Source organism: Cavia porcellus, unplaced genomic scaffold (assembly GCF_034190915.1).
Source record: "Cavia porcellus strain 051 isolate PalLab524CR breed Dunkin Hartley unplaced genomic scaffold, mCavPor4.1 scaffold_6, whole genome shotgun sequence".
In the NCBI taxonomy this organism is placed as follows: Eukaryota; Metazoa; Chordata; class Mammalia; order Rodentia; family Caviidae; genus Cavia; species Cavia porcellus.
Genome location: NW_026947489.1, coordinates 74,683,774 through 74,704,563, shown reverse-complemented (window position 1 = coordinate 74,704,563; position 20,790 = coordinate 74,683,774). Strand labels below are relative to the sequence as shown.

At 51.9% G+C, this 20,790-nt stretch overlaps 2 protein-coding genes across 2 annotated transcripts; one reads left to right on the top strand and one right to left on the bottom strand.

Annotated features, from left to right (window-relative positions):
- The first annotated feature begins 4 nt into the window (after positions 1-4).
- On the top strand, positions 5-955 carry Emc6 (ER membrane protein complex subunit 6). Its single transcript, XM_003469654.5, has 2 exons — positions 5-192; positions 384-955. The coding sequence occupies exon 2, from the start codon at positions 432-434 to the stop codon at positions 762-764; it is 333 nt and encodes a 110-aa protein (XP_003469702.1). The 5' UTR covers positions 5-192; positions 384-431; the 3' UTR covers positions 765-955.
- Positions 956-6,362: 5,407 nt separating this feature from the next.
- P2rx5 (purinergic receptor P2X 5) lies at positions 6,363-19,001 on the bottom strand. Its single transcript, XM_013152378.3, has 13 exons — positions 18,847-19,001; positions 14,693-14,843; positions 14,040-14,111; positions 13,697-13,772; positions 13,505-13,601; positions 13,155-13,235; positions 12,790-12,928; positions 12,270-12,403; positions 11,727-11,820; positions 11,540-11,605; positions 8,611-8,693; positions 8,062-8,232; positions 6,363-6,777 (listed from the first exon to the last, which is right to left on the bottom strand). The coding sequence occupies exons 1-13, from the start codon at positions 18,981-18,983 to the stop codon at positions 6,708-6,710; spliced, it is 1,371 nt and encodes a 456-aa protein (XP_013007832.1). The 5' UTR covers positions 18,984-19,001; the 3' UTR covers positions 6,363-6,707.
- Between the last annotated feature and the right edge of the window lie 1,789 nt (positions 19,002-20,790).

Genomic DNA, 20,790 nt, shown 5'->3' with positions numbered 1-20,790 from the left:
GAAGTCCCGGCGCGTGCGTAGTGCAGGGAAGAGGGCGGAGCATACCCCACGCGCAGGCGCCAAAGGCGAGTCGGTAGTTCTGCGCACGCGCATCTCAAGCCCTCCCAGCAGCCTTCACCAAAAGATGGCGCCGCGGGAATCTCTACTGCTACTTGTGTGAGGGAACGCCGAGTGACTGTCCTCGCGTTTCAGGTAACTGGGAAAGCGTGGCCAGGGGATGCAGACGTTGTGCCGACCCCCCGATGGCCCACTCTTCTCGCAGGTTTCTTGGCGTCTTTTGAAGATCGGAGGGGGGGGTGCTGGAAGGTCCCGCGGGGGAGGGTGCGGGGTGAACCCAATTCCCGAAGCTCCGGGCGCCACTTGTAACTTGGTTTTCTCCACAGCTCTGCGTCGGCCCACGAGAAGGCAGAGGTCGAGGCCCGGCAGATGCGATGGCCGCGGTGGTGGCCAAGCGGGAAGGGCCGCCGTTCATCAGCGAGGCAGCTGTGCGGGGCAACGCCGCGGTGCTGGATTATTGCCGCACGTCCGTGTCAGCGCTGTCGGGGGCCACGGCCGGCATCCTCGGTCTCACCGGCCTCTACGGCTTCATCTTCTACCTGCTTGCCTCCGTCCTGCTCTCCCTGCTCCTGATTCTCAAGGCGGGAAGGAGGTGGAACAAATACTTTAAATCACGAAGACCTCTCTTTACAGGAGGCCTCATCGGAGGTCTCTTCACCTACGTCCTGTTCTGGACATTCCTCTATGGCATGGTGCACGTCTACTGAAATGAGGGCAGGGGTGACTTTTTGAGAAAAAAAAAACAGATTGGGAAGACTGTTGTTGGAAGTTAACACCGTGTAGACTTACTTAGTTTTTAAATTGCTAAATTCACTGTTCGTTCTGTAACGTTATACATAATTTATATCTGAAGACAGAGAGCTTGTAACATTCTTAAGATTAAATGAAGTGTGAGACACTTTTGGAGTTCTTTCCTGCCTTAACGCATAGTCTGCCATGCCTGTAGGATCACCTGCATTCAACTCTTGGAAAGCAGGTACTGGACCATGGCCTGTAATTTCCCTGCATTTACATTTACCCGAGAGGGGTCACCACGACTTACATAAGCAGAGAGCTTCCTGTTAACATCGGAAGAACTAATTTAATAATGTGCCCTAATGCCAGGCAGTGTGCCCGGTGCTTTTTGTATTATCTCATTTAATTCTTGTAGTAACTGTAGAAATGCTACTGTGAACCCTCTGCTGATGAGGAAACTGAGGCTGAGAGGTTAAGTATCTCTGCCAGAGGAGGCTTAGCTAGGAAGCAGCAAACGCAGGATTCAAATACAAGTCTCTTAATTTATTCTTGCTGAGCCAGCCGGACATGGAGGCATATGGCCGTCCAGCACTTAGAAGGCTGGGCTTCCTAGTGGAACTGTGGCTAAAAAAAATAATTATTGGGAGCTGGGGATTTAGCTCAGCAGCAAAAGCACCTGCCTTGCAAGCAGGCAGTCGTGAGTTCGATCCCTGGTACCCATAAAATAATAATTATTTCCCTAGTATTGCCCGAGTGTACCTTTTCACAGCCCAGTGTTCCAATTAACCACTACTTTCAGGTATAAATGGAATCAGTTTCACCTGGTCCCAGCTAATTGTCTTTCCCATACGAAAAAAATTTTTCTAGACTATACCTTGAAAAACAGGTTATTTGGACTTAAATTTTGGGCTTGTTGGTGTAATGCCTCTCCCTTTGCTAATCTATGATCCTCTTCTTACCAGGAAGATTGTCTCATAATGAAATACAAATGTTGAATTAAGAAATAAAAACTGCATTAGTTATAATTATGAACATGTTGCTTATGAAATCTATAATTTGGGGAAATGACCATTACCAAATTTTACAAATGTTTAAATTATAATAAATGGTATAAAGAGTGCACAAAACAGTCCAGGTTAGAAATGGAGGTTGGGGCTAGGGATTTAGCTCAGTGGCATAAGCACCTGCCTGTCAGGCTTGAGGTGAGTTTAATCCCTGGTAAAGGAGGGTCAAAGGCTACTTTGTAGAAATGACATCTGGAGATCTGAAAGCTAGATAACAGCCCAGTAAAATGTAGAGAAGAGATTACTTGATAAAAGAGCTTGTGGAAGGGCCATTGTGCAGAGGAATGTGGCCTTTTATCTGGAGGGTAAGAAGTGGCCCAGAGGTGGACTTGGACCAAATAATAGAGTCCCTCATAGGCAGTTATGCCTTGATCCCATGAGGAATTAACCAGAAGCCTTTAGAAATTTTTGTCAGGGGTGATGCAATCAGATTGGATTTTTAAGAAACAATTTCAGCCCGGTGTGGTGGTGCACACCTGTAATCCTAGCATTCAGGATATTAAAGCAGGAGGATCACTGTTAGTTCAAGGCCAGCCTCAACTACATAGTAAGACTGTGTCTCAGTAAGTTAATTTTTTAAAAGAGAGTCAGTTTTAGATTGGCAGAGAATCTGACTGCTTGAACAGAGTCCCCTGTACACACTTGTCTGTGGTTTGTGCCCACTAACTGAAGTGGATCTGGGACTCAGACCTGAATTCCATTTTTGGTTCTGGACCACATGTTTCTATCTCAGGCCACAAAGAATCTGAGGTCACAGCTTTGCCTCCTGATCATAACCCTTTCTCTGTCCACCACTTAAAGTCCTTACATGATTTGCATGTCAGTCCTCTGACCTGAGAAGGGGGTTTGTTCCTTAGCAGAAAAAAAGAACAGACCTGTTGGTGTAGGAAGAGGGGAAAGGAGAGAGGATTATTGGCGGTGAGCTGATTTATTTAAATTGACCTGATTTTCCTATTGTTGAGTAGTAAATTAGTTGAAAATGTTCCCTGTTACACTGCAGTGAATATCTTCACATTTATAAATGAGAAGAGTTTTAGAGAATTTTTTTCTCTTTTTTTTTGGTACCAGGGACTGAACTCACAACATCACACTTAACAGGCAAGTGCTTGAGCTGCTAAGCTGAATCCCTGGCATTTTAAGAATTTTATAATCTAGGAAAGAAGATAACCATTCTAAGTGCTTTTCAGAGTTAGGTAACAGTGGAATGGAAAGTACCAGGTTTATTAATGCCTTCATAACTTCTTGTTGGTTTATTTAAAATAATTTCCATACTTAAGTTTCTTTGCAAGGTAACACAGAACATAATATATGTGGATACTAGTTTTTGCATCTGCCTCTCAGTTTCTTTCCTTATATCTTCCCCTAAGACATGAAACAACTGTGAAATACAAGGGGAAAAGATACCAGGACACGTTTAAAATTGATGCTTTTTATTGCTTTAAACCAAATGTCAGAAAATACATATCTTGAGCAGGTCCCAGAAAGTATCTGTCATGCTCCCCGCTTTAGTTCAGTGTACTGGCTAAGGGGAAGTAGCTGGCAGAATGTGGAGCCTTTTGAAGAGAAAGTGTTCTTGGGTCCACTGGAGAATGCTGTGGGGGAAGTCGTGTCCCTTGTGGGAAGGGCATGTTGCAACCAAGTGGAGTCCTTTCCCAGGTACCCAGGTGCCATCCCAAGTGGGGGAACTTAGGAACTCTGTGGGTCATGGTAGTCCTTAGGTGGGATGCTCAGAGACATCTAGAGGAAGTTGTGTTCCCCTTTTTTTATCTGGTTCCTCATTGAGAAAGGAAGAAATGGGCAGGCGGCCAAAACTGCCCCAGCACTGGGCACGGATGGCACTTTGCTCTTTTATTGCTGGTCCCTGTGGTACCACACTGATAGTACTCAGTGTGTAAACTTCCTGTTGGTCACCACTGTGATGCGCCCACACTTTTGGGCCAACTCAACAGTTAGGGGTATACTTGGTGGACCAGGTTAGCGTGGGACCTGACTGTAAACGTAGGTGATTTATGTGATCCTGGATATCAAAATTAGAAGGAGCTCTTGGGCTGTGGGTATAGCTCAGTGTAGAGGGCATGCTTAGCAGACATGTGTTCCATCTCCAGGAAGGGCAGAGGGGGCTCGAGAGGCACTTTCCATCTTCCCAGCCAAACCACTAGTACCCAGAAAGAGGCTTTCCCTGAGTTTGGAAGGAGTTCCTGTTTCACTTTGCCCCATTTAAAAGCCCATTTCCCTAACATTAGTGAGCCCTCACTCTTGCACCAAGATTTTGCAGCAGGTCTGGGGGGAGAGGGACAGGCTATGCAAAAGGCAAGGCAGCTGGGCAGAGTGTGCAGCACTGTCCAGAAGCTGGACTGCAAACCCTAGCCTTTTTGAGCACGGGACTCTTGACAGGGAACGGGAGAGCCCTCGAGCCAGCTCCGCTGGCCTCCAAGGAACAATGAGGTCGAGTGAGTCCTCTGAGGTAATAGGTCCACCGGGGCAACCCTCATGAAAGTCACCTCTTTTCAAGTGTGGGACCCTTACTGGACTACCTCCCCATCTCGTAGGCTGCTTCTAACTTAAGAGATGTCAACTTGAATCATTTCATTGGAGAAACCTCCTTTAGCTACTTCTGGTTGAAAATCTCCAAGCAGCCTACTTTGTCCCCAATGCTAGGCCAGACCACATGGTTAAGGTTTAACTCCCACCAGACAGGAAGCACTGGAGCTCAAGGAGCAGGTGTGGTGCTCACTCCTGCGCTTAGTCCAACAGCTGATGTGTTAGAGACTCAGCAAATACTTATTGACTGACCAAAACAAATGACTGTATGAAAGCATATTTCTCCACTACAAAACAAATGATAAGACTATCCCCAGGTTATATGGCTGCCACCGTGCCATTTTAACATCATTTAAAAGAAACCAGACCAATCCCTAAGCAGCTGTGACACCACCTCTCTTACTTCCTCCCAAACACAAAAACAACATGCTGGATTCTAAAGCCCAGCTGGCTTCAGTGAGGAAGTAAGACACTGAAGTAGACCACCTGGAGTTTCCACTTTCTATTCAGAGAGCAGGTGGGCGTATTGACTCCGGCTTCCTGGGTAGCCCAGGATCAGGAAGCCAGTTTCCCTGCAACAGGTCCTGCTCTGGGCACTATACCATTCTGCCCCAGTGGCAGCAACTTGTGTCAAGCCCCTTTTGACAGCTGTCTCTAAAGGCCCTAATGGAAGGTTGCTCATTACCCCATTGATGCAGAAGGTGCCCATTCCAAAGATGGCCCCTGGTGCCCAGGAAGCCACAAGCTACCCAAACAGTGCCCAGCACTCACGGGGTGGGAGGACTTAAGGACTGTCATGCCAGGCCATGTAGATACAGTAATGAGTCCTCAGTTTCCCAAGGGACCCTTCCCATAAAATGAGATGAGGAGAAGTGAGGCGGCTGACTCCAAGTCCAGTATTCAAGTGTATTCATGTCCATCTCTGACAGAAGACTCAGCGTTACAGGAAAACATTATTTCCTTGGTGATCGTATAGATAATGAAATGGATTCTCAGCACACGAAGGGAGTCTTTTGGAATTGGTAATGCTGTTTGCCCATGGAGAACAGAGGTAGGAGGGACACTATTCCTATTCTCTTATACCTTTTAAATTTTGAATCATATAAGTATTGCCTAGTCAGAATGTTTTAATTCAAATAATTGAACACAGTGCTCCTTTTGGGCTGGGGTAGGGGTGGGAGAGGGGTCCTCTGGTCTCAGGTAGTGCATAACACTACCTGTTTCCCTTGAGAACCAGGGCGTCCCTAACTGTGCTCTTAGATCACCTCAAGATCTTAGGAAGACACAGGATCTGGTTTGGTGAGATGAAGAAGAAGCTGAAACTGCATTTCTAACAGTCCTCTGGTGATGCTCATGCTGCTGGTCCAGGGACCCAACTTGGAGTCGCAGGGCTGGCTCTGTGCCACTGAGAGGGAGATGGGGTGGGGATCTTGAGGTGGGGGAGGGGGCTCCCTAACAACTTTATGCTGCTGAGACAATGCCATCCTTTATCTCATGAACACTTTAGATCAAGCCCCTGAGGACAGAGGAGGCAAAGCCAGCCAGTGTCACCCAGCCCCAGACAACAGCAAGAAAAAAAATCTTGCAGGCAATGCACCTATCAGGTCAGATGGAGCTGAGCTTCCCTGGTTCCCCTGCCCACCTTACCTAGAAGCCCTAGCAGTTGGCCTCTCCTCGTAGGAGCCAGACGACTGGTCCATTCCTTTTCCAGCTGCCTCCTTGGCCACCTTTATCTTTTCTACCTAAAGGAAGGCCAGGTGTCCCCTTGATATAGTCCACATCTTTTTCTGAGCAACCAACATTCTCTACTGGGACTTGTAAAAGTCTCCGATAGAGGCCAGAAGAAGGCCACAATGGCCAGCCCTGTCTGTGATCTCTCTGTTGGTTTTAGAAGGAGTTATTTTGTCCCCCTCCTGAGAGCTACGTCAGCATCTTATTAAAGCATCTCTTAGACAAGGCCCAGCATGAAACATGCATCAGTGTTTACTGTACGGATGAATAAATGAGTGTCCAATCAGGTTCTCAGGAAAAATTAAGACACTCTAGTACCACCCAGGCCCCTGGCCTGCTCCCTTCCCTGGGTGCCAGCCCCAGCCAGGGTCTCCTCATCTGGATTTGGGCCACTCGGGCTACCAGGAGGCTCCTCTCCTGACAAAAAAAAGCTCATAGCAGAATCCCAAAGTGTAACAGAAACGGCTGTTCCCAGAAGCCTCTGTCTCGCGCAGGCATGAGGATGCATCTTCCCAGTTCAGAGCTGCAGACTGTGCTGGCCCAAGATCTTCAAATCCTGCTCTCGGCCAACAGCCTTGGCTACGTCCCCACTGTCTGCAGACTCTGCAGTTGCTGTACATTCGCCTTGGCATGCTTTAAGGCGCTGGTCCTGGGGAGTGTGGGGAGAGCTGTTGGGTACTCTGTCCGTTGCTGGGTCCCCTCCCTGAAGGGGAGCCATGCAGCAGCCATGCTCACTGGCCGCACAGTAGGTCATCAGCATTTGGAGAAAGGGGCAAACCATCAGGGGTTCCTGGCTGCAGTCCAAACACATGGAAGCAGAGGGACTCTGGAGCCACCCAGCAACAGGCAGCACCACCTGTGGGATCCGTGGCCCAGGCCCATGAGCACAGAGCCTCCCCCAGTGAGCGATGCACAAGACTGGACCAAGACAAGCAAGGTACAGATGCTCAGATGGGTGCCCACGCAAGGACAGTCAGCTCAAGAAGCATTCAGAGGGTTGCGGGTTCAAGACCACCCTATCCAGGTCCCCAGACCTCCTGTCAGCTGCTGTACCCCACCCTCCAGCCTGCACCCTCCTCCTTCTGCTGCATCCCACGCTATTTCTAGGCCTCTCCCCATGGGCCCAGCCCCCACCTGGAGGCTGCCAAACCCTGACTCAGCAAGGAATGAAAACTGGGGGCTGGAGGAAAAGCTGGTCCATGCCACAGAACTTCCCCGGATGTGGTTTACAAGGAGAGGAGGGGTCACCGAACCCTAATATAAATGAACAGGAGCAGCCCGTGTATCCAGCCCCACTAGGAGAAGAAGAAAGGAAGAAGAAAGGATAATGGAGCCCAGAGCACAGTGAAGCAGAAGCAGAGAAGCCCAAACACGGGCTTCCTTTCTCAGCCCAGGTCTCCTCCAGCCAAGGCGAAGGACACATCTGCAGAAGTGGCCAGGCAGACCAGGCAGGGCCCAAGTCCAGAGAACAGGGGCTCCAGAGTAATCTGATAGTGGGGGTAGAGGCTGAGGGGTTGGACCAAGCAGGGAAACACACCGGAGAACTGCACTCTAAAAACCCTGTGCGGATCCAAATCCCACCTCTGCCATATACTGAGCAAGCTGTTCAATCGTTCTGTGCCTCAATGTCCTCACTAGTAAAATAGCGCATATCTGTGTCCACCTCATCAAGTTACTTAAATGAGTTAAAATCTACAAATAGCCCAGGGCAGCACAGGCCTGAGGAGGCATCGGGAGAATCATTACGACGTGGAGCGGGCACCACAGGGCAGGACGCTTAATTTGCAAGGGGACCCAGGAGCTAGGGGCCGGGAACAACACTAGCAGCACCCCCGCAACCCGAATCTAGCAAGGAGGGATCTCCCAGGTCCTGGTCTTGTGTCGCAGCAACCGCGGAGCGCGCGTCCTCACGGCTCTGCCCACAGCGCCTCACCTGGCGGAACGGGGCAGCTTCCCGCACACGCTGCCGTTCCCCTTCCAGCTGCTGCTCTGCGGCAGGGTCTGAGGCTGCTCCTCCTGCCTCTCCCCCTCCTGCTGCTCCTCCTCCGTCTGGCCCTGCTCCAGCGCCTTGGCCTCAGCCTCCTGAGCCGCCCCCTCTCGGCCCCTGGACAGGACACAATCTGTTACCCGAAGTCCACCCTGCAGGCCCTTCCTGGGACATTAGCTGGGCTTGCCTTGTCACCGCGGCCCTCATTCGTCCAGCAGCAGAGAAGCCTGGGACTTTCCAAAATCACACAGCGAGAGGCAGCAGAGCCTATGTTCCAGGTCTGCTGACAGCCTGGAGCAGCCTTTCCTTTGGGCTGTCATTAGGTAGAATCCAGCCTCGTGGAGCAGGTCTTAGGAATAAGTCACCTCCCCAACACTTCACCCACCTTCTCCACACTCAGAAGCCAGCACCCGCTCACCAGGGGAGAGCTCTAAGCTGAGGAGAAGGGGACCTCCTCACAGACCCCTTCCACTTTGTGGGGGGAAACGAACTGACCTCACTTCCTCGTACTTTTTGTCACGGTAAAACTCCCTCTTTTTGATGATGTAGATGAGTACCAGGTCACAGAAGAAAGCCCCCTGCAAGAGAGTAGGGGGCCCGGATTCAGAATCCTAGGCTTCATACCATTTGATCCTCTAATGACCCATATGTGGGAACCAAGTCCCCATTTTACCCATGAGACAAGGGGACCTCATTCAGGGCAACAGAGCTGGTCCATGGTGGACACAAAGCCACACCGGAGCCTGACCACTCCGGCCAAACCCCCATGCTACCCGGACCCCACCCAACCAGTTCTCAATGCACTTTTGCTGAGCCTCAGCTCTAAGGAGGATGTGGACCACAGAGACCTTCCAGGGACCCACCCTCTGCCAGAGGAGGTAAGAAGCCAGTAAAGTGTAACAGAGTGATGACCCTGTAATGGGGAGATGAGCAGAAGACAGGGCTTTACCCCACTAAGGGGGACAACTGGTCTTTTATTATTATTATTATTATTATTATTATTATTATTATTGAACCTTGAGGGCTGAACAATTTATGCAAAGGCTGGAAAGGGCATCACAGAGAGAGAAGCGAGCTAATCCTGCCTGAGAAACGCCCCAGAGCCTGCAGGGGAAGAATGAAATGCACTTTTTAGAAAAGTGGTTGAGAATCAGCAGTTTGACATCATTTTCAAGGCATTTTCCTTGTCCTTTAGGTAGGGGAAGGCATGACAGAATAGCAGCATTTTAGAAGAGTTCTCTGCCAATTACTGCAAGATGGCCTGAGAGGGTCTCAGTCTAACCATCAGGGATGCTCCTGCTGTGATCAAGGGAGAGGCAGCCAGAGCTCACCCAGCTGGGCGCCACACCCCTGAACCCCAGTTCGAGTCAATCAGGCTGTGTGCAATGCCCATCCTCTCCAGTAGAGGGAGACGCCACCCACAGCACAGGATTGACAGCCCTGAATGAGGAAAGGCGTGGCCACAAGGGGCTAATGGAGAATATCAGGAGAGGTGAACCGGTCCCCAGAGACCGAAAATGTCACTTACCAATTCTGTGCTCCTCCTCCCCCTCTCAGCCTCCATTACCACCTTTTCTCTGCACTAATGCCTTCCTTTGACAGGTGCGTCCCCAGATGTCCAGATTTTGCCCACATCATAAGAAAAAGCATATACACACACTGGGGGGGGGACCCCTAAATGACTGATGGCCGTTAGGAGGAACACATTTAGGGCTCACTCTTAATCACTCTCAGGAGCACAGCCTCACTGGTTCTGTTATAGGACCCAGTTTCCTGAACTGCACAAAAAGTCATGCCTGAGTTCTGACAAAATCCTCCAGTGGGGTTTCTGAGGCTGCCCACATAGAGCTGGCCAGAACTTGCTGAGGTGTGGATGAGGTGCCCACTGACCATTCTCCTGTACTGAAACCTCTTCCAGATGTGCAAAGGCACTCCAGGCATTTGGAAGAAACTTTCCGTACCCCAAGTCATGACTTTCTTGCAGCTGAAGAGCTACCTCTGAGGGAAGAAGGCAGGGCAGGATCGCCTGCCTCTTCCTTTTAACCCACTGATTCTCAGTCAAATGCATTTCAGGCATCAGGACTGCGGGAAAGGTGCCACTGACACTGAGTGAGGAAAGGGCAGGGATTCTCTTAAACACAGTACAATGCACAGGACAGCACCCAAAACAACGCATCACTGGGCCCAAGCATCATTAGTGCCAGGGCTGAGAAACCCAGGGTATAGCCTTTGGCAGAGTGGAGAGGGAGGCTTGAGAAGTTCACCCTAAGGGATCAGAGGTCCCCAACCCACACCATGGCTGGGGCTGACCCACACAGCTCCGGAGTGATAGGTGACAGGAAAGATGCACCCGATGCTCCCCAAGAAATACTTCTCTTTTTCTTCCATGGCTGCCCAAACATGGTCGGCCAGCGGGTTATGTCAGATGCCCCACAGCCACTCCAGAGACATTTGCTTTGGATGCAGCAAGCTTTGGTCACAGACTTACCCCAGATGAACAGGCCCTACAGCATCTCTGCCAAATTCTGCTGGGCAGCCTCTGTGGATGATTCTACCCCTCTTAAGCCCTCCTTAGACAGGCCCTAAAGGGCACCCTCCCACCCATGACCAAACATAAAGCACCAGTTACCTTTCTCCCCCTATTTATTCTCCATACCCACAAAGGGTCATTCTGTGCAATGTTTTTCTTTATGCTGCAGCAGGAGTCCTAATAAAGCCTCTTTTGAATGACATATTTTTGCTTATTCATGATTTCTACCTCAAGCAGAGCACACTGAGCTAATACACTAAGAGCTGGTAACACCAGAGGCTGCTGGCACTGAAAGTGGCCAGGGCTGCAGCGCTGAAGGCAGCCAGCAAGCAGAGAATGACGAAAAGCAGTAGAGAGTTGCCTAGAGCTGCCACCTCTTATGGCTGGAAGCGTTCTCAAAGCCTTTCAGTGACTCCCGCTTCAAGCACCCGGGAGGGCTGCTAACACCAACAGAAAAGAGCTGCTGCCATTCAAAGCCCAGGGCTATCATCATCCTTTTCCAGCCTATAATTTCTATATGAATTGAGCAAAAGAACCCTTAGCCAGTGGTAATGTTATGGTGACCCATATGGGGACCCTCCCCTTCTGAGGACCCTGAAGAAGATGGACAACGGTGACAGTTGTCAGCAGTGAAGAAGCAGCTAAACAACTGGACCATGTCTGATTTCCAGCTTACGTGAGACAAGAGACCCATAGCAGGGGGTGCTTTGGGCAGTCACTACCACTTGGGGACAGCCGACAGGGCACAGAATCCCAGAAAGCCCTCTTGGTCCACATCCATTCTGACCTCACCAGCCGCCCTGCTGTCTGGGGTTTGAGACATGTTCCTCCCAGGTAGTCACTCAGCCCCCTCTCCCTGCTCAGAGGGTACATGTATTGGGGAGGGGTACTCACAGCACCCATGAGCGCCACCCCGGAGCCCACATTGATGACTGTGGGAACGATGCTGAACTTCCCTGCCTGGAAGACAGAGAGGAGGTAGGTGAGTGAGTGCAATAAACAGCCCTTCCCCAGAGTCACTCCCACCTGCCCGCCCGCCGCCCGCCATGCCTGCCTCCAAATGGGAAGGCCACCCACACACCTTTCCATTAACTATAACATCAATGCGGATCCCATAGGCTTTCATCAGGTTGCGGAATTCCACCCCGGCTGAGTCTCGGTAGTATCTGGCAAACCTGGGGGAGAGAGGGCCTAGAAGAAGGCGTAGCCTGCCTGTGCTCTCCGGCCTTGGCAGCACGGATGTGGCTGCTTTGGGGGCTTCTAAGCACTCCCAGTATCCCAGCTCTCAGCCGCCCGGAGAGAGGGCCACTGACCCTCACAACTGCGCCAACCATGAAGAGGCATCCAAACCCTTTGCCATGGTGCCAGGCCTTTCCCACTGCACCGAGCCAACCTGTAGGGTACCATGGCAAGAACAGGGCAGGAACAGACATCCTTCTCCTGGCCAGAGGTGTTCATTCACTATGCTGTCCTCACCACTCTGCTGGGTCCTCTCCACACTTCGGCTGTGACTCCCGTACCTCCTGCTGACTCCCACCCTAGACCAGGGTATCACAGTGCTGGGGGGCCAGGGGAGGATGCCAAATACAGTCAGGGCCACACAGTGGCACAAGGCAGCAATTACCTGAAGTTGTACCCAGAAGAAACAGATTTTACATGTTTGTCGTCCAGACGGTTAAAATAATAGCGCGGATGGCACTCAGAGGCAGCTCTGTCGAGGTCGCAGTTCCACTCGATGTGAATTCCTATCACACCTCCCTTGATACAGGAGACAAGAATCAGTGCCCAGAGTTATCTGCAGACAGATGGAGGCCAGCCCTTCACCAGAAATGAATGAGGCAGAGGAAGGGCTCAGGCCAGAGACAGCCTGTTGAGCTGGTCTTTAGGAAGACTCCTGCAGGAGAAGAAAGTTGCCTCACCCCATCTGCAGTGTATCTCCCTTCATCCTTCAGGAGAGCAGGGAGCTAACTGCTTTACAGACAGGCACTTGACAAATGAACTAGGGTGCCCACAGGGCTCCTTGCAACTCCATTGGAGCTGATGGCTTAGTGAGCTCTTGGAGGCAGGTGGCTTTGCAGGCCATTCCCGCCCTATTGTCTCATCACTGCACAGTCCAGGTCCCAGGGGTGACACACACTACTCACCTCCAGGGCAATGTCCTGAAAGCTGCTCCCTGCCCACTGGACCACGGACCCCAGCCGGAAGATGGGACAATAGTGATTGTTGGGGCCAAAGCGACAGGATTTCAGAAAATCTTTGCTCTTTGTCTCTAGTACATTGGCCCTGGGTAGAAGCAGTGGATGAAGACAAGTCAGGGACCCCTCATACGACCTAACCCCTTCCTCTCACTTTCTATTCTCAGTGCGAACTGAGAACTGAGAACACAGTCTGCCCCCACTGTGGGGCCACTCAGGTCGGCCACATAAACATGCACATGCACCCACACACATCCCCAGAGAGGCCCCACCAAGGCTCCACCCCTGGGCCCCAGCAGCCAAGCCCCACCTACTTGGAGAAATTGAACTTGGGAAAACGAATATAGTTCTTTATGAAAATGGTGAAGTCTTCAGCGTCCCTCAGGAGTGGCTTCCTGAAAAGCAACCCAAGACAGCCTGAGCAGAAGGCCTGCCCCCACACATACCTCCCTCGGGCCTAGGGCAGTGCGGGAAGCACATTCCCTGGCCACCCTCAGCCGCTGCAAAGGACCATCCATTTGCTTGTGCTGGGTCAATCTTCTGATCTCTCTGGAATGCGTTGGTATCTCTCTCAGAATGAAGCTCCCCTGGGATTGGCACATCTCCACCCTCAAGTGGACTCCAACTGGCAACTCATTTAGGGGCCTGAGGCTGTGCCACTCACCTGGGCCTGGACTGTGTCTCCACTGGGCACCAGGCAAAGATCTCACAGGTGCCCCTGGTCGAGTTCCCCACCCGCAGACAGCGGCCAGTCTTCACTCCTGCAGGGGTGGGACAGAAAAAAGGCCAGGAGCCTCCCAGCTCCAGACCCCCTGTGCCCTCCTCCAGCTGTGGCCATCCTGTCCCCAGCTCTCACCATTTCCAGCTCTAACAGGCTCCCCAGCAGGGCAGTCGTGGTCCTCAGAACACATGCCATCAGGAATGCCTTCACGCTGCCGGAAGAGAAAGGTCCCTGCGTGGAGAGCCCTAACTCAGGGCCACACACCACCCAGGGGCTACATGAGGAGTCCCTCCCAGGTCCGGACCATACACCCTTTGAGAGCCTGCTTCTCCCCCACACGCCAGACATGTGCACCAGTCAGTGCAAGCAGACCCCAGGGATCCTTGGAACACACAGAAGCCCCTGCTTCAGTAAAAGGATCGACCCTACCATAGCTGGCAGCTTCCACACCCTCCTCCACTCCCTACGCCAAACAAACCTCAGCACAGGTGCTCTGCCGCTGGTTGGCGGTCACGATCAGGTTAGTGATCACAAAGAAGACATTATCTCCCTGCGGAATCACAGAGGGGATAAGGGCCTCCTCCAACCCTCTTGAAGACCCTCCTTCCCAGGGCTCCCTGGCAAGGGCTGGGGCCCCTGCATGACTGGAAATGGGGTCACGAAATTGGTGGACTTTGCATGCAAACCCCAAGTGCCCTTGCCTCTTGAATTCCTATTCTGATCGCACCCCCAGAGTCCAAGCCTAGACATGGGAAGAGAAAAGACAGTAATGGAGTTGTCCTGGCTGTGCCCTGAGGCCACCGAACAAACTGGGAAGCTATTCTGAGGGGCAATGGCCTATAAGGAAGGAGCTCTTTGTCCCCAGGTATCTGATCAGAAGGACGTGAGGGTTCACTGGTCTCCACAGGTCCCACCAGACTCAGGTACCTGGGGACAGAGTTGGCATGCCGGGCACAGAAAAGGAGGGCAGGGGTTTGGCATGGAAAGGGGATGTGGATGGGGCCTCCATCTATACCCTGGACCACGGAAGACATGGGATAGAGGTCCCCGGGCACCCAAGCAGCTTTCTGTGTGACCCACCCCAAGCCAGGCCCCACCAGCCTGAGCACTAGGGATAGACAGGGCTCAGACCTGGGGGGGGATGACGTAGTCTGCGACGTCCCAGAGACGCTCCCCCAGCTCTGAGGTGTTGGTGTAGGCCACGCCCTTGACTTTGGTGACCACAGCACTCTGCAGGGAGGTGTCAGTGTCTTGATAACCCTTCTTTATCACGAACACCCATCTGCAGGAAGGGGTCAGCAGGTGAACCTCAGCCACACTGCTGCCCTCAGGGACTTTTCCTGGGCCCAGGCCATGGTGGGAATCACAGCATCTCCACCCGAGGTAAGGTGGAGCCAGGCTCAGGGCTCCAGCTGTCTGACCAGTTCCTGGGCAGGGGTCACAGTCACCACTGCTGCATGAAACCCAATCCTGCAAGCAGCAGAGGCAGCAAGCAGCCCCCAAGGCAGAGGCTCAAAAGGGGTAACCCGCACTGGTTTCAGAAGTGGGCAGGCTGGGACTGAAAGCTGCAGACCTAGCGTGACCCCAGGCAAGCTGGTTAACCTGGAGAATGTGAGTTTCCCAACTGAATAACAGTGTCCCCCAGTCACAAACCTGAGGGTGCTCACATGACAGATGGTGCCTAACCTGAAACCAGTCATGAGGGAGCCTCAGAGCAATCCAAACTGAGGATCAGCCTGTGAAATAAGGTACAAAACCCCGCGTTCTTTGTTCCCCAAAACACAAGAGGCAAAAGAAAAAGTAGGTAAATTAGTGCTTCATCAACATTAAAAACGTTTGCCCATGAAGAAAGTAAAAAGGCAACCTCCAGAGTACCTTATCTGAGCCAGGTGTGCCAGTGCACACCTGCCATGCTAGCACACACCTGTAATCCTAGCACTTGGGAGGCTGAGACAGGAGGATTGCTGTGAGTTTGAGATCAGCCTAGGCTACATAGTAAGTTGAAGGCCAGGCTGATCTACATGGCAAGACCCTGTCTCAAGCAAAAACCAAAACACACACACACACACACACACACACACACACACACACACACACACACAAGGAGTACCCTACCTGATAAAGAACCTTTAAAATATAACAATTTTTGAGGGGGTACCAAGAACAGATCTCAGGGCCTTACACTTGCCAGGTAGGCACTGGGCCACTGAGCTACATTCCCAGCCCTAAACTACAATTGTAAGAAGCTAAGTAATTCAGGTTTTAAATGGGCAAAAGCTGGGTTCAGTCGCACAGGCTTGTAATCCTTGCTACTCAGAAGGCTGAGGTGGGAAAAACATCAGTTCTGGTCCAATCTGGACAATACAGCAAGATCCTGTCTCGAAAAAAAAAATTGCAGAGAATTTGGTTACAAATTTCTTGAAAAAAATTGTCAAGGCAACTCAAAACCCTGACATGAGCTGTGTGTGGTGGTGCATGGCCATAATCTCAGCATTTAGGAGGCTGAGGCAAGAGGATCACCATGAGTTTGAGGCCAGCCTGAACTACATAGTGAGTTCAAGGCAGCTTGAACTACATAGCAAGACCCTATCTCAAAAAAATATATATATCATTTCATACTCTCTAGAACAACTTTAAGAATATACATATTTTTTGAGACAAGATCTCCTATTTGGTCCAGGCTGGTTCAAACTTGCAGCGATCCTCTGGTCTTAGCCTCCTGGGTGCTTATAGTTATGCATCACAACATTCATATTAAAAGCATCATTTTTTAATTCACACTGAGAATGAGCTTTTAAAAAGCAGCATTTTTAAAGAATAAACAGCACAGATTGGTAGGGAAGTAGAGACATTAGAATCCTCACACATTGTGAGTGAGCATAGAGAATGGGGCAGCTTCTGTGGAAACTGGCTTGGAAGTTTCTCAAGAGGTTAAAGACTGAGTCTGCATACAGCCAAGCACTTCTACACCGAAGGATATTCTGAAGAGAATGGAAAACACTCACACCAAAATTTTATGAGAATATTATTAGCAGCATCACTCTTAATAGGAAGTGGAAATAATCCACGTCCATCAACTGGTGGATAAACCAACCAAATGTCACCTGCCCATAACATGGGACATTATTTTGCCAGGAAAAGGAACCAAGTAAAGACACAGCTACAACATACACAGGCCTTGGAAACACTATGCTAAGTGAAGGAAGTGAGGCCCCCAAACCATGCACTGTGTGAGTCATTTATATAAAAGTCCAGATAGGCCAATCCAGAGAGGCAGAAAGTAGACGGGTGGTTGCCAGGAAATGACAGGGAGGAGAATTGGGACTGACTGGTGGTAACTGCAGGTTTTCTTTTTGGGATGATGGGAATGTTCATATAAAGAAGGCTAAGAAAGCATGAAAACTGGATACAAGGCACAATACGATTTTTTTTTTTGCCATAGGTAATTATTGAAACAATGTACAAAAGTGTGCAGGTTAGATAACATTATTTAATGACAACACCTCGATTTTCATACTTGTACTGGCTAAAGAGGAGAATCTTTCTCTCCCTGCCCCGTGGTGCCCTCACCAGCACCAGGCCGTGTGGGCACCCTGATCTCAGACTCACGGCTTACAGAAATGTGGACACAAGTCTCCAATGTCTGTAATCCACTCAGGAGAAACTGCATAAATACGAACAGGTGCGCAGATAAAGGGAGAAGGACCATACAAATAAATAGCAAGATGCTAACATTTCAGGGCTCCCTGGTAGAGGGAAATAATGTTTTGTACAATTCTATCTTTTGTGTGCCTAAAAATGTCAAAACACAAAAGATACTTTAGGGGCTGGGGATTTGGCTCAGCAGCATAAGCGCCTGCCTTGCAAGCAGGCAGTCGTGAGTTCGATCCCCGGTACCAATAAAAAGGAAAAAGTCAAAAAAAAAAAAAAAAAAGATACTTTAAAATGAGACAGCACAGGTCGACTATGGGCACAGAAGACCCCAATGGACACAGCTCCTTAGTGCATTACTGCTGCTGGTGTGAGAGACTGTCCATGCTAACATGGTGAGGTTGGGGAGACTGAGGCAAACGGCAAGGAGGGGAGCCACCTGCCTGAGGTCATGCAGCCAGTGGTTGGGACACTGGCACCTCCCCACATGCCAGTGGACATGCCAGTGGACGTGCTGGGTAGAGCAGGTACCAACCAGTGTGAGTCCCTCCCCTCATCTCTAGGGCAGCGCTGGAGTGCCCTTAGCCCCAGGCGGTCACATCTCCAGGGAACTCTGAGAGCACCATGGCCCGGCAAACCAGTCATTCTAGGAGGGACCAAAGTGTTGGGCCTGCCACAGGCAGCGACCTTAGGGAAATATTCAAGGCGCAGCTTCACTAATTCACTCACTCCACATGCACTCCCCAGAGAAACCACGCCAGGACTCCACCTCCAGGGCAGCCCCCGACTAGTACAGAGGCAAAGCCCCACCTCCACAAGCACAGATGAGCGTGAAACTAAACTCCCTTCGGGAAAGGCAGGGAAGAGTCGAGGGAGGCAGTTGCTTGGGCGCCCAGATCTGGAGGATGGAATAGAGTGCCTGTGGATGGAACAGCACCGACAAAGGCTCTGACTTGGCAGGCAGCAGGTGTCTGAGGTTCGGAAGTCTGGGAATTCCGAGTGCCCAGCTCTAGGAGAGAGCAGGAGAGGCCGGGGCTGCCTTCCCTGGAGCACCAGCTCCTGCTGGATGGGATGGGGATGTGGGAAGGGCGCTGCAGCGCTGCGGGGTTAAAGCCTCTGGGCAGGACCCAGCTGGATACAAGAAGCCAGTCACGGGTAGGTGAGCTGACCGGAAGAGAGTTCAGGGACACTCCAGACTGATGAGTTGTCCCTAGCCCAGAGTAAGACAGTGACGCTCAGTGATTATAAATAACCTACTGGATTCCTGGGCCAACTGTCAGGCCCAGGGAGGCCTCTGGGGTGACAGCTGTAACCCAGCCCCCTCCCTGCCCCTTCCTACCCCTACATCCACAGGGCTCCAGTCCCTGGGGAAGGAGCTGCCCATGGGAATCCAGCCGCCCCACGGGCAAGTAGAGGGGCCCTGCGTACCCCCACCCTAAACCCAAGGACCCAGGGAGGGTCCTCTTCTTGGAGAGGATCTCAGGGAAAGCCACGGGCAACTTGCGGGACCCCGAGAAGGCCGGGCCGCAGGGCCGTCCCCTCTTTCCCTCTCCCCCAGCTGTACCCTCTCCTCCAGCTGAGCCCCTTCCCCAGCTGAGCCCCTCCCCCAGCCTTCCGAAGCTCCCGGGACTCACACGATCAGGTACAGCACGATGGTAAGCTGCAGTAGTCGGTAGAGCAGCCCGACCTTCTTGTTCTTGGCGATCACATACTTTTCTGTCTTATAGTCGAACGCTGACTGGAGAAGCCCCTTCCAGCCCGCCTGCCCCATGCTGCCAGCTCAGCCGGGCCTGCCGAGAGCCCCACGTGTGCCGCGTGGGCACCGATGCCTGCAGTGCCCCGTCCCCCGGGGCGCCCCAGGTCGGCCCGCCACAGCCCCGGGCCGCTCGGCTCCCACCGGCACGGCACGGCACGGCACGGCACGCCCGCGGAGCCGGGCGCCAGGCACCGGCGGGAGGATGAGCCGCCGCCCGGAGCCGGGCTGCGGCGAGCGCAGAGCTCCAGCCGCGACCTTGCCGCCGCCGCTGACTGGGTGCCACCGCCGGACCGCCCTCCGCAGTCACTGGTCTGCGCGGCAGCCCGGCAGGGTGCAACCGCCGTGAAGGAGAGAGTGGGCGAGGAAGAGCGAAGCAGCCCCCGCCCTGCTCACCTGCTAAGGAAACTGAGGCCGGGCGGGGGGGGGGTGAGAGGAGGAAACTACTGCACAGGAAGTGGAGGTGAAGGGGCTAGAGAACATTCACAAGTAAACAGATTTCTGCCGTATTCCCTCCAATGGGGATCAATCCAAGATCTGCCCCCACCCCACGTGCGTTCCACACACATTTTCTTTTAAATTGTGATCTTCCTGCCTCAGCCTATGAAGTAGCTAGCAGTATAGGCATGTTCCACCGTGCCCCGCTGGACAGGTTTCTTGGTTTACCACATGCCAAGACTTCATGGGAGGTGGACCTTTCTTGCTGTCTGGGGAAACCTTGACCCTCGCCCCAGGCTGTCAGAGACTTGTGTGGTGACTGCTGGACTCCAGGGGAAACAAGTAGGCATTTCTACTACAGCTGCTGCTGCAGGATTAAAACCCCAGGTTCCCGGAGAGGTCAGGAAAGCACAGGGCCGATGGGATGGGGAGACAGGCAATCCAGGCCCAGAAGCGCAAAATATGCCCGGAGCCAGACTGGTTCCCAGAGCAAGAGACAGGCTTCACGCAGGCTGCCCCCATCATGGAAAACGAACAGAGGGCAGAGGAAGCAGGGCTAACTTTATTTTAGATTACAGTTTCTGAGATTTCAATCCATGGTTGATTGATTCCAAAGCAGAAACACCAAGATGAAAGATTGCGGTGGAGGGAAGCTGCCCATGTTATGACAGCCAGGAAGCAGGTCACTCCCAAGGCATGACCCCGTCTCAGGACCCGGCTGGTACCCAGAAGTGTGCGTTACTTAAATTTCATAGGTGTTATTTAAATTTCAGCTGGGGGAGAGGGGAAGAGGGGATGGCCCTGCGGCCCGGCTGGGGATTTAGCTCAGCGGCATAAGCACATGCCTTGCAAGCAGGCAGTTGTGAGTTCGATCCCCGGTACCGATAAAAAGGAAAAAGACACACACACACACACACACACACACAAAAGATTCATAGGTGTCACACAAGTGAGCAGTCGAGATCACCCCTCACAGGAGGTGCAGACTTTGTTTCAGTGCTGCAGCTGAAACCCAAGGCCTTGCACACACCACTGAGCTCGGCTCCAGCTTCTTACACCCTTTACTCAAATGCCCTTTCTTAAAAGGGATGTTATCATCCTCAAAGGAGCCCCAACCCTTCCCCAGTCTCTTTCTATCCCTTAACTTCATCTTGGTCCTGGAGAGCACTTGTCACCATCCAAGAGGACCTCACTAACTTGTGATTGTACCCCTCTAAAACCAGAGGCTGCAGGAAGACAAGGATTCTGGCGGTGGAGATTGTGTGTCCCAAGCCCAGCATGTCACAGTTCCATACATACTTGCTGCAAGAGTGAACAAGCCTAGGCTCGGTTTCTTTTAAAAACAAGAAGGTAGCTGAAGCTGCTGTCCTGCCCCAGTCAGCCCCCT

What these genes read in the sequence shown, in the direction of transcription:
- Emc6 (XM_003469654.5), top strand. Translation starts at nt 432, where the DNA reads ATGGCCGCGGTGGTGGCCAAGCGGGAAGGGCCGCCGTTCATCAGCGAG.
- P2rx5 (XM_013152378.3), bottom strand. Translation starts at nt 18,983, where the DNA reads ATGGGGCAGGCGGGCTGGAAGGGGCTTCTCCAGTCAGCGTTCGACTAT. An exon ending in ATCGTGCTGTACCTGATCGT is followed by an intron (nt 14,844 to 18,846) that starts GTGAGTCCCGGG and finishes CCCTTCCTGCAG; the next exon opens with ATGGGTGTTCGTGATAAAGA. An exon ending in ACTACGTCATCCCCCCCCAG is followed by an intron (nt 14,112 to 14,692) that starts GTCTGAGCCCTG and finishes GTGATTCCGCAG; the next exon opens with GGAGATAATGTCTTCTTTGT.